A 17412-nucleotide genomic window follows, 5' to 3' on the forward strand; every position below is an offset into this window, starting at 1 on the left:
GAGTCGGACCGGAAATTGATGAAATATGGTGATAGAAAATGTTTCACCGACTGAGTGGCTGCGTAGTTTGGGTCACGTATCTGTCAGCTCGCAAAGTGGGTTCGAACCTCACTGTCGCCAGCCCTAAAGATGGTTTTCCGTGGTTTCACATTTTCACACCACGCTTTATCTTAAATTAAGGCCACGGTCACTTCCTTCGCACTCCTAGCCATTTTCTTTCCCATCTTTGCCATAAGGCCTATCTGTCGGTGCAACGTAAAGCAAAAAATAAACACGTTTAAAAAAAATACATAACCTTTCAAACGAGGTACGAGGACTTGAACCGGGTCCACTCAGCCTAGGGAGGTCAACTGAATAGAGGGCGTTCGATTGCCACCTCAGTCATCCTCGAAGTAGTTTTCCGTGGTTGCCCACTTCTCCTCCAAGCAAATGCCGGGATGGGTACCTACTGAAGGCCACAGTCGCTTCCTTCCCTCTTCCTTGTCTATCCCTTCACATATTCCCATTCCCCAACTAGGCCCCTGTTCAGCATAACAGGTGATGCCGGCTGGGCGAGGTACTGGTGCTCCTCTCCAGTTATATCGCCCGACCCAAAGTCTCACGCTCCAGGACACTGGCCTTGAGGCGGTAGAGGTGGGATCCCTCGCTGAGTCCGAGAGAAAAACTAACCCTGGAGGGTAAATGGATTAAGAAAAGAAAGAAAGAAAGAAAGAAAGAAAGAAAGAAAGAAAGAAAGAAAGAAATATATAACTAAACAAGCGTGTTGGTAGCCATCCATAAAGCCAACTACAGTATGTCCTGAAAGTTCATACATCTCCATGGAGAATAACATACTCTTGTGCGCCAATATATGACGAAACGATAAATCAGAGAGGCTAAAAAGAAGAGACTGTACATCTCTAAAACTTGCCCACAGAACGTCGTTCAATAAAATGCCGCTGTAGTAGGTCCCGATTGTGTGCATAATTTTCATCTATTTTAGAAGTTGCAGGATTTCGTACGTCTTTATGTTTTCTCTTGTTTGGCAGTAAGAGCCAACTCGCACTTTGTGGTTTTGAGGTGGTCTGTTAGTATTTCGGCTTGTTTCACTTGTACCTCAAGTATTAGTGCTAGTTTCGTTAGTAGGGTCTCACTTAGTGCATCAATAGAAGATTTAACATGTGCTATTTCACATTTTATTTCCGATTTATTTGGGATCATGTCCATTCTCTGGGCCAGGCTCTCTATTTTGTCCCCTCTCACTTGCTTGTTGTTAATTATGTCATGCTTGCACTTTTCACACATCCATAGTAATGTGCAGTTTTTACGTTTCAACATTTCAAATTTACAAGGTTATAAGAGCAGGAAATATTGATGAGGCCGCTACATGGCTGAAATCAACTAGAATAAATGGGGCCACTACACAAGATACAAATAGGAAGGCGAGGCCATGGTTCGACAGAGAATGTTATGAACAAAGAAAATTGACACTGAAAACACTACATAAAACTAGAGAACAAATGGCAAGCGCAACCACCGAAGAATACCAACGAGAACGAAAGAAATACAAGAACCTAATAAGAAGAAAAAGCAACACCTGGAAGAAGAGCATAAGAAAATGGTACAGGAGGCAGAAGAAGACCCTTACCGATCTTTGAGACCGAAAAGGCAGAAAATACAGCCCAACATACACATGGAAACATGGATAGATCATATAAGAATAGTAATCTGTTCAAAAGAAACAAGACCCATGATTAAGACACCTAGGACTCCACAAGATGATGAGATCTTCACCACCGATGAAATTGCAAGAGCGATACAGAAAATGAAGAATAACAGAGCTCCAGGAATAGATAGAATAAGAAGTGAACACTTAAAGCAAACAGCACAAGAATACCTACCAATATGGACCTCCCTTCTAAATAAATGTTTAGAGCTAGGAAGCATACCAGACGAATGGAGAAAGTCAGCAATCAAATTATTATACAAGGGTAAAGGAGACACAGAAAACTCAAACGCGTATAGAGGAATAGCGTTGGAATCTACATCACTGAAACTCTTAATAGGAATCCTTGCCAATAGGCTGGCAGAGAAGCTAGAACCCATTCTACCAGAGGGACAGTTTGGTTTTAGAAAGGGAAGGTCCACGACTCTGGCAGTAGAAAACCTGTTGGAGCAAATAAAGCAGACGATAGAAAGGCCAAAAGGAAAACTATATGTGGTTTTTGTTGACTACTCAAAAGCCTTCGATATGGTCAACAAAAAGGTACTAATAGATAAACTGGAGGAACTAATTGGGAGAACGAGCACAACGACCCTGATATCAAATATACTGGCAGAAAATCACATACAGATAAGTGATGGAATAGGCATATCAGACTGGCTGCTGCAGACGAACGGTGTCCTCCAAGGCTACCCACTCAGCCCTATCCTGTTTAATGTCCTTACGTACGATGTCACCAAAGGAATGGCAGGAACAAGCACATACATATACGCCATCGCAGCGACAGATATAGATAAACTGCAAATATCGATAAACATACTGTGAATGGGCGGAGAGAAACGACATCCAGATAAACGAAGAGAAAACGGAATAGGTAGTGTTTAGGAAGGGAGGAAGACTCACTGAAGAAGAGAACGTCAAATGCAATGGCAAACTACTCAAGAGGGCTAACAATTTTAAATACCTACAGTATGTGGCCCTGTTATTCATACAGGCTTCAATTTGTTATCAAGTCTCGTATATTCACAGTAACGACTGAAAAACAGAAATAAAACGTATATTACGGGTAAAAACACGGTTTGTCAACGATAATTCGTTAGTCAAAACAATACTTACTTACATACAGGCAGGAAGATTAGATATGGATGTGCCGGCATCGACAAACGGGTGTACCACTTGTATTCGTACACATGGACAGAAAGATGCGCACCGTTTGTTTGCGATGCACGGAAAAGTCTCAGTGACGGCATACGACTGGTCAAGTGCATTAGTCTCCTTCCTAGTATATCAGTGGTGGACATGGGTAGGGGTGAAGAGTTAAATACGGAGCATAAGAACACTATATTTAAACTGCCACTTAAAAGGATTTTCATTACGAAAGATTGGACAGCTGATCAATAGAACACATTCCACGGTGCAATATGTGGTTGATTAATGTAAATACAAAGGCACTATTAAGAACACGCCATTGATGCCCAGGAGAAAGTGTTTGATTTTATCAGCCGAACAACAAGCCGTTCTTCCCTTTCAGTTCGATTCCAAATTAAGTGCACCAGTATTGAGGCAACTCACGGAGGAACGAACTGGAATGGAGATCAGCAACTCGACCATCCGTCGGATCCTGTATCAGCATGGGTACTATGGAAGAATCCCTCGGAAAAAGCTATACGTAAGTAGAAAAAACAGATGGCTTAGACTGACATTCGCTAAGGAGCATATGAATAAGGGGAACGAATTCGGGAATGATGTTATCTGGTCTGATGAGACAAAAATAAACATTTTTGGATCAGATGGTATCCACAGAATATGGAGAAAAGTTGGTACAGACAATGATGTGGCATATACACTCACAACTGTAAAATACGGTGGTGGGTCTCTAATGCTTATGGGCTTTATGTCAGCCAGAGGTGTGGATAACATACATTTCATTGATGGAATAATCAACAAGGAAGACCATAATGCAATCCTGAGGGCAAACGTGAAGCAGAGTGCCGAAAAAATTGGTATGCCACCTGTTTATATCTTCCAGCATGATAATGACCCAAAACACACTGCTGACATTAATAAGACATGGTTGATCTGGAACATTCCTAATCAGCTTAGAACATCTCCCCAGTCTCCGGATTTAAATCCCATCGAACATCTTTGGGCTACGTTGAAGAGGAATATCCGTAGGCAATGTGTGCGTACGAAAGAGGAACTTGAAAGTGTGATTCTTCAGGAATGAGAGAAAATCAGCCCGGACATGTTCAAGAAATTAGTGTATTCTGCGCGGTGACGATGTCGGGCAGTTATAAAGGCTAGGGGACATTCAACTAGATACTAACATGTTCCATGAATCCTTTATTTTTTGTTTATTTCAAGTGTTCAGTTTGCTTGTACGAATAGGAAAGATACAAGATTATTGTTACACTTTTCTTTATTAGAAGCTGTATGTTTTGTAAACGTAATTGTAAACAGATATAGTAGATACATGTTTTCTGAAGGCTTTGTTTAATATATTTTCGGTGAATAAAGTCCATTTCAGTTTATTATTTTCTGGCAGTGCATTGAGGTACTAAGACAATCAGCCCGTACGAATAGAATAGGTACATACTGTAGGTATCACAATCCAAACGACGGGAAAGAGTTTCAGATTACATATAAGATCTAGAGCAGTGGCGGCCACTAGAGCTATGAATGAAATCAGAAACATCACGCAACTATCGATCAACACACCTATGGACCTGTTTTGGCTGAAGATACTACCGGTTTTGACACATGGCCTAGAATTAGTGGGAGAATACCTCACATACAAACAGCTGGAAGAACTGGAGCGAGTAAAGGCCAGATACCTGAAGAGAATTCTAGGAGTCCCGCAGAATGCAAGATCGAGGTTAGTGTATGAGCTTACCAGGGAGACCTTAATAGAGGATCTGAGATGCGAGCTCATACTTCCAGCTAGTACCAGCTTTAAACAGCTTATACAAGATCTGAATGAGAAGAAAAACAACATACCAAATGACTTCTATGCAACATCTGCTATGCAAGACAGGACCTGGATGGAAACTAATCATGATATGCGACATGTGACGACGAGACTGGCGATCCATGGTTTTCACCACAAGGTGTGTCGCAGTAAATTATAATCACGAACCAAAGGACGCATGTGTGTGTGAGTTATGCCTGGAACTCTGTGATACCATATTATAAAATGCAGGAATAGACAGAAATCCATCGTAGCTTATGGCAAAGAAAAGTAATGTAATGTAATGATTTCTTATTGCACGGCATGTGTACGTTTTCAATAATAATAAAATGCCGCTGTACGTCACTGATAATCACAAAATCATTGTACTACTGAACGTGATGATGATGATGCTTGTTGTTTAAAGGGGCCAAACATCTAGGTCATCGGCCCCCTAGTGGTACGAAATGGTATGACAATTTAAAAATCCATAATCCTCCACTGACCAGAATTCGAAAACGCGAGGACGAAGAATAAATGGATGGATAGGAAGTTAAAACAATCGGTGGATCCGACCCGCAATGCTCCACATTCCCAGAAATTTAACGTTAAACTATAGTATTACTGACCAAGGGACTGCTTCTAAAGCACAATACTGACTCGATGATGCTTGTAGTCGAAACGGGTCCAAAATCCAGGTCATCGGCTCCTCGTAATGGTACTTATAGCTAGGAAAATAGAACCATGCTATGTGTCATGTTGCGGTACTAATCAAAAGTAGCGTAGACTCGCGGTATTCCACACATTGTGGTACTACTCACAGGTAATGAAATTCGCACATGTAACACAGGCCTGTGGTGTTTCGCACACTGCGGCGCTACTTACAGGCAACGCAAACCTATGGCGTTCCTCACATTCAGTGGACTAAACACAGGGACCCGCACTATCCCGCGGTGTTCCTCACAGAACTAAGCATAGGCAAGGCAGAAACATGGTGTCGCTAAACCCATGGTGTTGCTCATATAGGGGTACGAATAACAGGTACTGTAAAAGCCGCCAACGCACTCTATTGCTATTAATCACAAACCTATTGTGTACCTAACATAGTGGTACTACGCGCAAGTATAAGCGACCCATGGTGTTCCCCGCGTGGTGGTACTAATTCCAAGTAGTATCATGGTTCTAATTGTATCATCCCTTGGTCTTCGTCTGCGACCCGCCCCCACAGGGGTACTACTGAACGTATCCGGCTTCTTGGCTGAATGGTCAGTGTAGTGGCTTTTGATTTACGGGGACCCTACTTCGATTCCCGACCGGATCGGGACTGTAAACAGCGAAAAATTTATTCCTCTAGCTCGAGAAACTGGGCATTTGTGTTCATCGTAATGCACATATTCATTTTCATGCAACATACCACACTTCTGATCACCAAGGAGCACGCAGTAGTGAATACATCCTTCTACACTACACAGGGTTGCTGTTAGGAAGGGCATTAGGTCGTAAAAATGGGCTTAATACGCATTATTGTCTAGCGGAGCTAATTGGGAGAAAGTTCAAGAAAGAAGAAGACTATCCACTTTTGCTGATGGTACTAATATGCTGTATACAGGCTCTAGCAATCATGAATCACGAACTTGAACATAATATGCAGCAGGATATTTTATTACATGAAACATGGCTTAATTCCAAACGATTAACTATTAAGCTAACAAAAATAAACTACATAAGTTTTCACAAACCTTTATATGCATTAAATTTGGATACAAATCTGTTTTTCTTCAACCATAGAGTAATGAGAGTGCAGAATACCAAATTCTTAGGACTGGTTACAGATGAAAATCTATCGTGGAATAACCAAGTGGAGACTCTCTGTAATAAAATTATCCCTGTGATTGGTATCCTTAGTAGATAGAGATATAAATTATCTGGTGGCTTGTTGAAAGCCACATCGCTGATATGATATATGTCTGGGGATGTTACAGTAAAGAATTATTTGGAAAGGTAGAAGTCCTTAGGAAGAGAGCACTAAAAATATAATTGTAATATATATTATAATATATTATCACTTCCAAATCTCCGCATAAAGGCTTCTATAATTATGATCTATAAAATTCAAAACAAATTAGTCCGCTTAAACACATCAATATTAACCGGTTCACAGATTCACAATTATGAAACAATAATTACTCGTATTTATAACATTCACTACAGTTAGATTCATTCTACTAGTTTGGGTCAAAATTCTCTTTGGTATTTTTCTACAATTATGTATAACTCGCTTCTTAAAATTCACCAACTTTATATGTTTTATGGAGTAATGTAACTAAATACTTAAAGGTAATATGGTTATTATGTTTATGAAGCGTTGTCCTATCTTATCTATTACATCATGTTACATTATATATTTAATCTTTTTAGTTTGTAATTACATTGTGAATATAGGCGTCATTGTGATTCATCTGTATGGCGCCCAGAAGAGCCTTGGCTCAGGAGCCCATATTGAAATGAAATAAGTTAATACTTTGGTAACTGTCTAAATTTCTTCGAGGAATGGTTAAACTGCAAAGACAGTCGCCTCTTCAACCACACTGTTGTAGAGAATAGACTAATAACTTACTATAAACTACTTAAATACCGCTTGTGGAGTACCAGCGTTAAAGTTCGGTAACAATCGAATGTGAAAACGATGTGCAAAATAACAAGTGAACACTTGAACAACAAAATGACGATATCTTGCAGTTTTACTTGACTGTTGATACCATAACTTTACCCACGGAACGTGGAATCCAGACCGCAGGAAGATAATTTTTAATAACTGATATCCCAAATGCATTGGCCAGGATTCGAACCACGATTGCTGGCAGAAGCCAGCGTAACTCACATTCTATCAACAACGTCATCCACCACATAATCCACCCACGCCATTTAACACTAACCTTATGGGTTTGAGCCTAAGCACTTGACAGAGCTCGATACTGATATAAAGAGCTTGTTGCCTCATAAACAAGAAATCATAAAGCTCATTGTAGCTTGTCGGAACAAAATGGAGAAACACAGTTCCACAAAGTTAATATCATAACTTACTCAATCGTGTAAGCTAATTCATATGTTTGATATCACACTGTGTGTTAACTGCACCTTTTGTGTCTCATTTATGTATGCCCCTGCCCATTAACGCCGGGACTCTGCCACAGGAATTGAAACATGCGAATGTTGTTCCTGTGTTCAAATATGAGTTTAAGGAAGACATGGACAACTACCACCCTATTTCACTAGTGTGGCAACTGTAAATACATGGAGCGCCTGGTTGCTAAGAACTTACTGGAATTCCTGAGCGAATGAAACATGTTAAATCAAAGCCAACATGGCTTCATTCCGGGGAAATCCTGTACAACTCTTAATAAAGGTAGTTGATGATTGGCAGAACACCGGCCGGAAACGAAATCCCAACACCAAGAAGGAGTTGTGCTAGATAAACGAAAATTGGAAGGCGTATTTGCACATCTGAAAGCTAGAGCCTATGTAAATTTGCGCGAAAAGTGGTGCTAGTAGCGCCACTGCTACCTTGGAAAGGAAGTTTGCTTTAAACACACGTTGTACGCGTCGTGAGCGTTAGTCATCGTCCGGTGTTGACATTGTGAGGTGGGTTTGAGTAAAACAAGGTAGTATCAGCAGCTTACTGAGTTTGGACGAGGCCGTGTAATAGACCAACGAGAAGGTGGATGCTCTTTCCGTGATGTTGCAGAAAGATTTGGCAGGGATTTATTCGCAGTGCGTCGATGTTGGCAACAACGGACACAAAAAGACAATATCTGGAGAAGACCGGGGTCTTGTCACACATGGGCCATTACGGAGAGGGAAGACCGCCGTATTCGCCGCATGGCTATGGTGGATCGTACTGCATCTGCAGAAGCCATTAGAGTTTCAGTTGGCACCAGAGAGACACAGCGAACTATAACAAATTGATTGCTTGAGGGACAGCTCCAAGCCAGGTCTTCTATAGCCTTCCTACCACTAACTCCGAATCACTGCCATCCGCTACTTCAGTGGTGTCAAGCTAAAGCTCATTGGAGGGCGGAGTGGGATCTTTTTCGATGTCAGATGAGAACCGTTTCCGTTTTGGTACCGGTACCAGAGATTACCGTAGATCGATGAGGAGGAGCTCAGTTGATCCGTTGGAACCAAGCTGTCTGCGGTGACGACACACTGGACCTAGACCACCAGTTATGGTCTTGGGAGTGATTTCCTTTGAGAGCAGGAGCACTCTCGTCGTTATCCCAGAAGCTTGACGTCAGACTGTTGATTGAACCGGTTGTGCTGCCATTCATTCGCAGTGTTATAGTCAACAGGATAACGCTCGACCTAATACCGCTGCTATCACCTAACGTGCTTTACAGAGTGTCGACCAGTTACCTTGGCCTGCAAGATCAGACATTTCGTCCATTGGGCACGTATGGGACATTACGGGACGACAAATTCAGCGTCATCCAACAGTAGCATTAACCGTTGCTGATTTGACTGATCAAGTGCAACAGACGTAGAACTCCATTCTACCAAATGACTTACAACACCTGTACGACATAATTCATGCACGTTTGATTTTTGCGTTCAAAATCGTGACGACTTCAGCGGTTGTTAATGTACCACCATGTCGCATATCTTCGCGCGCATACTCGAACCTGTGACCTGGAAACTTTAATCAAATTAAATATGTTACCTAGACAATTGCTTAACCTAAATTGTATTTTTCTAAACTAGTGTCTTCTTGGTGTTGAGATATCATTTTCCGCCAGAATAGATTGCGTTGTTCTGGACTTGAACAAGGCTTTTTTGCCAAGTTCCTCATCGAATATTCTTGCATCGAAGGCACACTGACGACATGATTGAAGTCAGTCCTGGTGGATCGAACGTAGTGTATTGTGTTCGTCGGGGCCAGGTCACCGAGTACAGTTGTAAACTCGGTGGTCGGAGATTGGGTCTTTGTTGTACATTGCTTTTATCCTCCATCCAGTCTGTGTGACGCCAACTATGGCACAGTATGCAGACGACTCCAAATTTACAAAGCCATAAGAAATGCCATAGATATTAAATCACTTCAAGCAGATCTGTCCAGTGTGGAAGTATGGTGTGATGTACATAAAATTACTTTGGATGCGAACAAATATAAATATTCGTATATAAGATTAAGTAGGGCTAGACACCCTTCTACACATGGCCTTTCACTATGCGGCAAAATTCTTCCTGTGTACAATTCACTGCGAATGCTGGAAATACACATTTCCACCAACTTAAAGTGGAATGTACACGTACGGGAAACTAGGTGCAAAGACATTGGGATACTTGGATTCGTCCGTCGAAATCATCGAGAGTGTAGAAGCCATGCACACCGAGCGGTGTATGTTTCTATGATACGAGCCGGGGCCCATAAACACACCAGGGCGTCGGAAAAGCGGCAAATAAAGATAATATACTACTATTGTTCCTTAGATTTAGAACTTGCACGGTTTGTTAAACTATCACGTTCTTTGTCCAGTTTTTTTTGTTTGTTTGTGGCTTTACGTCGCACCGACACAGACAGGTCTTATAGCGACGATGGGATAGGAAAGGGCTAGGAGTGGGAAGGTAGCGACCATGGCCTTAATTAAGATTCAGCCCCAGCATTTGCCTGGTGTGAAAATGGGAAACAACGGAAAACCATATTCAGGGCTGCCGACAGTGGGATTCGAACCCACTATCTCCAGCATGCAAGCTCACAGCTGCGCGTCCCTAACCGCACGGCCAACTCGTCCGGTGTGTCCAGGTTGGATCATGTCGCTATTCTATGCATCTTGTGTACATGTTGCCGTAATTTCTAATACGTTTCAGTATACTTTATCAAGGTGATTAACGAATCCCTTTTTCGATCCGGGGTAGTCACTTTTCCCAGGCAGCTGAACTTAGTCCATCCAGAACGTAATATTACTATTGCTTCTTTCTGTGAGTCTTGTGACATCGTGGTCAACATACTTGTGTTTAGTGTGAGTATGAAGTACGTCTAGTGCATTTTTACTGATGTAATTGTGATAAATAGAGGCAAGAAAAGGGAATTAGATGGTTATTTTGAAAGGACGTCTTAAGGGAATTTTAAAATTAAGATTACTAATCACCGTATACTGGACTGTATTTCAGATCAGTGTATTCGGCGGATCAGCGTGGAAGTGGAATGAAGAACGAGGACAATATTACTTGCACCAGTTTGCGGTCGCCCAGCCAGACCTCAACTACCGTAATCCCGCTGTGGTAAAGGAGATGAATGTAAGATGTTTTACTGATTATTTATTTATTTATTTATTTATTTATTTATTTATTTATTTATTTATTTATTTATTTATTTTATTTATTTATTTATTTATTTATTTATTTACTAGCGAATGTACCCGTGCTTCGCTACGGTATTCTACATTGTATTCGAATATCGAAGTAAATAGTGTACATGCAGTAAATAAGATAGTTTTAAAATTGCATGTCTCTTAGCGTTATCCGAGAAAGAGCATGGGGAGGTCCCCGTACGTTTCCAATGTAAAGTGTTTGTTACGGATTTGTGATATAACGGCAGGCTCACTTGCCTACTGGCATTCACAATCAGGTTGGGAAGTTTACATTATAATTGCAGGCCCCATTGCCTACTATGCGGACAGAATCGATTTGGGGAGTTTTCGTTAAAATGGCAGCCCCCCTTTCCTACCTCCAGACAGATTACAGTTTTTATTATAATGGCAGGCAATTACCCTACTATCACTCGAAATTGAGTTGTGCAGTTATCATTATAATGACAGGCCCCTTTTCCTACTGCCAGCCAGCGTACTGCCAGTCACACCAAGTTGGTGAGTTTCCATCAAAATAGCAGGCCACTATGCCTAATGCCAGTCACATTTTAGATGAGTACATTTCTTTATAATGGCGGGCACCCTTGCCTACTGCCAAACACAATCGGGTAGGGGAGTTTTAAACAAAACTGCATGCTCACTTACCTTCTGCAAGTCAAATCGAGAAGGGAACTATTCATTACAATTGTAGGCCTTCCTTACTAATGACAGTTACACAGGAGTTGGAGAAGGAACCCTTTCCTACTGCCAGTCAAAGTCGGTGTGGGGAGTACTGATTACAATAGCAGACCGACCCTTTCTCGATCGCTAAATCGACATCAGTGAATATATATAGATCGACATACGAAAGTATATGCGTGTTTACAATATTGAAGACCTTCATTTACAGATTAACTGCTACTAAACGTACGTCATATCGACAAAGGATTATACCATAAGACACGCCGGATTTAGTGGCCTAAATGGCTGGTCCAATGATATGTCATCTATTCTTGGGTCAGATTTAGAAACGTGCAACAGGGTAAAGGTTTTGTAAGATCATCTCACATTACATTACTTTTCGGATAATAATGTGACAGCTACATACGTAGCATTTGGCTCACATATGGCTACTGAGTGGGCCAATTTTCGTGAAGAGTTTGATGATTCTGTATTTCATATAAGTAATTGAAAGTATGAATAATGCATGTGAAAATTCCAAATTGACTTAACATCGATTAATAGAGAAAAATCAAACGTAAAAGGGATACAGATACGGCATAAAGTCATAAGACCAAGGTTGTAGATCATTCCAAATTGAACGGAGATTGTGCAATCCGTTACGTGATAGGAATTTCCGAAGGTCTGCACCATCATTAAAATTGCCTGCATATTTCGATATTCTTCGGGGATAAAAAATGAAAAATTTAATGATATAGGATTTTTCATTCGTTACAGGCTAAAACGTATAATTTTGTCAAATTTCAATTATCTTCTTATTCTTCTGGCAGATTATGCCACAATGTGGATTTTGGGCGAGGCGGGTAAAAATTAGGACTTTCAGGAAATCAAAAATTATGGAGATTGTTATTATTACCCCTTAAACGGAAAGCTGTATGAAAATTTCGCCAAAATAGTCAGTGTAGAGGTACACAGTCGTTACGATTTGATTTATATAGATAAGGAATCTGCTCCATGTAAAACACCTTTTGGGCTATGTCCGCTGGACTTAACCTGCAAAAGTGACCATTCATGATATCTCCCTTATTAATCCTCCTGACGAAAAAATGCACATGAAAAAAAAGGTTTAGAGGTGGAATTCCATCAGGTTTGGTCGATTTCCAGTCAGGTTGGTCTTGTTCTGTATATATTGTGGAAGAGTAAAATCACCATTTCGGTTCCTTATAAACCGCCAGTCCATTCCGGAACATGAAATGTTATTTACGTTTAAAACCTACCTTTGGACAGGTGGATGCTAAATATAAATTTTGTTTCGAATGTCTTCAGTAGTTTTCAAGTTGTAAGGAATACGCTTTACACGCACCCGCTCGTGAGTTAAGTCCGATGGGACTTGTACAGAAAAACGGTCCTTTAATGATATCTCCCTTATTGATCCTCGTATCGAAATGATGCACATGAGAAAAAAAGGTTTAGACATTAATTTCTACCAAGGTAGGTAGACTTCCATAAACTTTTGTTGTGTATATTTTTTGGAAGTGCAAAATCACTGTTTCGGTTTCGTATAAACCCCCAGTTAGTTCAGGGATTTAGAAACAATATTTGCCCTGAAACCTATCAAGGACAGGTGTATTCTAAATACGAATCTTGGTGGAAATGCATCCAGTAGTTTCTAGCATTCACGTACATACGGCGTAATTAAGGAAGAAAATAATACAGTTAAGAATGTTGAAACTAATAGAAAATGGATTATAACTGAGGACAGCCGGATAACGACAAATAAATAAATGCCGTGAGTTATGGATATAATAAAGCGCTAACAGAGGAGAAATTTAGGTTCAGTGATTCTTAGGTAAACAAATATGAAGATGACTAATGGTGTTATTACTTAATCTATTCGAGGGCGGTTATAACCTCCAACGATATTCCGCCAATATCCCGCAGATGAGCCGATTGATGCCTCTCTTGCCATCTACCCAAGGAACAACCACGAATTTAAAAGCATGATGAGGAAAATGGCAATACGTTACTTCCCTACTGGCATGCAGTCAGAGACGTTGCCATGGTAACCTGTAGGTTCGTTGTCGGTCTGTCGGTCACTAAATGCAGAGCATGATACCAGCAGAAAATTGTAAATTTCTCCGTCATGTGAAGAGTAAGGTAAATTATGAACATAACGAAAGTTGTTTATAATGAAGAGACGTTTCACGTACGGTAAACGAAGTTTACAGAAAATCAATAGTATAAGAGAAAATAGAGGAAAACCACTGTGGTTTTCCTATAAACACCCCGTCTATTCAAAGATTTTAAAATTATATGCATATCGGAACCTTTCCTGGGATGAGTATACTCTAAATATGAAGTTTGGCTGAGATCTATCCAGCCGTTTCGACGTGATGGTGGGAAAACCATTCTGATTTTCCTATAAACCCCCCATATATTCAAATATTTTAAAATGATATGCATATGGAAAACTTCCCCGCGATGAGTATCCTCTAAATATGAAGTTTGGTTGAGATCTATCCAGCCGTTTCGACGTGATGGTGGAAAAACCATTCTGGTTTTCCTATAAACCCCCTGTCTATTCAAGGATTTTAAAATGATATGCATATCAAAACCTTCTCCGGGATGAGTATACCCTAAATATGAAGTTTGGTTGAGATCTATCCAGCCGTTTCGACGTGATGGTGGAACAGACAAACAGACAGACAAACAGAAACAATTTTATTTATCCCCGCCCAAAGGAGTCCTATGAGTGCCTTACACAACAGTATATTTTTTTCCCAGATATTAAGTCTTATTTGTACCTATTTTGGTTGACAGCTATGCCCAAACGTACATGCATAATCTCACTGCTCTAGAATCCTGGAGCTGACGTTGCCATGGTTACGGCAGTTCATTTCTTTATCCGATTCCTAGAGCAGGGGTAGTGTGGTGCCAATATCTCCGTAACGGTTGGTTTTAGGGCCTTAAAACATGGTTTTCGGGCCCGTAGGGCTTACCGAGTTTTGTTCTTTGCGTCAAGAGGATTAAATTGAGCTTTGTCTCGTCCTTATACGACAAATTCGATATTTTGCCTATAATAGTATAAGAGAAAATGGAGGAAAACCGTTTTTCCTATAAAACCCCCGTCTTTTCAAAGATTTTAAAATGATATGCATATCGAAACCTTCCCCGGGGTCAGTATACTCTAAATATGAAGTTTGGTTGAGATCTATCCAGCCGTTTCGACGTGATGGTGGAACAGACAAACAGACAGACAAACAGACAAACAGAAACAATTTTATTTATATAGATTTATTTATTTACTAGCAAGTATCCCTGCAGGAAAAAGAAAGGACCTGTCGAGAGAAGACCCTCCACGGAAAAACAGCAATCTAAACCAACAGAGCATAAACAATGCGTCGTGCATGTGGTTACAAAGTGGGCGCTTACTTGGGGAGACAGAGGGATTTGCAGTTGCTATACAAGACCAAGTAATAGCTACAAACAATTACAAAAAGTACATCATCAAAGACACTTGCGTACTCTCCGACAAATGCAGACGATGCTCCGTTCATATCGAGACCATCAACCATATCACTGCGGACTGCCCAGTACTTGCCCCCTTAGAATACACGAGACGACACAATCATGTCTCAGGAATTATGCACCAGGTACTTGCCCAGGAAAACCAATTAATTCAGGAGCGTGTCCCTTATTACAGGTACCATCCAACACCACTCCTGGAGAACGAGTCGATTAAGCTTTATTGGGACAATGCTGTAGTAACAGACAAAACAGTCAACCATAACAGACCAGACATCATACTGGTAAACAAGAAAACTGGGACGACTTTCACTATTGACATCGCTATCCCCAATGACACCAACATTGACAGGTAGTACCATGAAAAAATCTACAAGTACAAAGAACTTGCAGAAGAGATCAAGAGGATCTGGAAGTTGAAACTGGTACGGATAGTTCCTGTGATTCTATCAGTCATTCCACACACACTTCACAAGAGTCTGCGGGAACTGGGTCTTCCACCGAACATCTACAAAATTATGCACCATTCAGTCCTTCTGTCAACATGCAACATTGTGCGATCGTTCCTCTCGCAAGAATGAAGATCCCGTGATCTACAGTTTTGTATATACCTGTACATCAATATTTGTGTTATTACTTCAATTATTGTAAGGTACTTGGTGCATCCCGTGCCCCGTTACTACCCATATTTCCTGTGCAGAAGTGTATGAATAATAATAACGGAAGCAGGCCAGCGAATGCATGAAGGAGTATTGGACACAGAGAAAACTCCACACGAAGAGAAAGAAATGAAGTTGTAGCGTGATCCTTAGTGGTCCATTCGCTTGTAAAAAAAAAAAGAAAAAAAAAATAATAATAATAATAATAATGAAATGCGTATGGCATTTAGTGCCGGGATGTGTTCGAGGACTTCGGCTCGCCAGGTGCAGGTCTTTTGATTTGACTCCCGCTGGCGACCTGCGCGTCGTGATGAGGATGAAATGATGATGAAGACGACACATACACCCAGTCCCGGTGCCAGGGGAATTAACCAATAATGGTTAAAATTCCCGACCCCGCCGGACATCGAACCCGTGACCTCTGTGACCAAAGGCCAGCACGCTAACCATTTAGCCACGAAGCCGGACAATAATAATAATAATAATAATAATAATAATAATAATAATAATAATAATAATAATAATAATAATAATAATAATCGTATGGCCTCTTCTGCCGTGTGCAAGTATTTTATTGTTACGCTTGTGTATCAATTTCAACGTCTAGCGGTTAAAACAGAATTAAACTAGATGTTTCCTGTAGCTGAGTAACATGCCAGTAACAATGACATGAAGTGACTACCCTTCAAAAATCGACTACCTGTACCGGCAAACTTGGGATCACCGGGCGAGTTGGCCGTGCGCGTAGAGGCGCGCGGCTGTGAGCTTGCATCCGGGAGATAGTAGGTTCGAATCCCACTATCGGCAGCCCTGAAGATGGTTTTCCGTGGTTTCCCATTTTCACACCAGGCAAATGCTGGGGCTGTACCTTAATTAAGGCCACGGCCGATTCCTTCCAACTCCTAGGCCTTTCCTATCCCATCGTCGCCATAAGACCTATCTGTGTCGGTGCGACGTAAAGCCGCTAGCAAAAAAAAAAAAACTTGGGATCATGAGTCGGAGTCCATAGCACAGGTCCACCGAGTAAACTAATGGCAGTAAAATACACTGTTTGCTTGCAAAGAAAGAGACACGTGGATGACAACCATAATCAATGTTACTGTATGATCGCGGCATTCATTCTGACTCTGTTTATTAGCATGACAAATATAAATATGCTCCATAATTCTACCTGTTGTGTGCCGTTTCACACGTGCACATCTATTGACCGAGAAGTAATTAGGCCTACTTCAAGTATCGGATGTAATACAGACCCCAATATTTGAGTTTGTTATAAATGTGATACCCACTGTACATACAAAGGTGCTTTAATATCAAGCTGTCTGATCAGCATCAATTGCATAACTGAAGTTGATGGATGGTTAATAAGTGTCGAAATGTACTGATGGCTATTAGAGGAGAATAATGAAACACAACCACCGCCTACCTTAATCATGATCTATGAAGCAGCATACACTTACTATATTAATTTGCGTTGTATTTCCATTTGACTAATAATAATAATAATAATAATAATAATAATAATAATAATAATAATAATAATAATAATAATAA

The 17412-nt window shown here is 40.7% G+C and overlaps 1 protein-coding gene across 1 annotated transcript in view; it reads left to right on the top strand.

Annotated features, from left to right (window-relative positions):
- LOC136885191 (maltase A1) overlaps window positions 1-17412 on the top strand; it is a 96299-nt gene that overhangs the window by 22111 nt on the left and 56776 nt on the right. Inside the window, exon 4 of the mRNA XM_067157613.2 lies at window positions 10818-10943. Coding sequence (XP_067013714.2) covers window positions 10818-10943 — 126 coding nt within the window. The remainder of the gene's footprint in view (window positions 1-10817; window positions 10944-17412) is intronic.

The sequence above is a fragment of the Anabrus simplex genome, chromosome 1 (genome assembly GCF_040414725.1).
Source record: "Anabrus simplex isolate iqAnaSimp1 chromosome 1, ASM4041472v1, whole genome shotgun sequence".
NCBI classification, from domain to species: domain Eukaryota; kingdom Metazoa; phylum Arthropoda; class Insecta; order Orthoptera; family Tettigoniidae; genus Anabrus; species Anabrus simplex.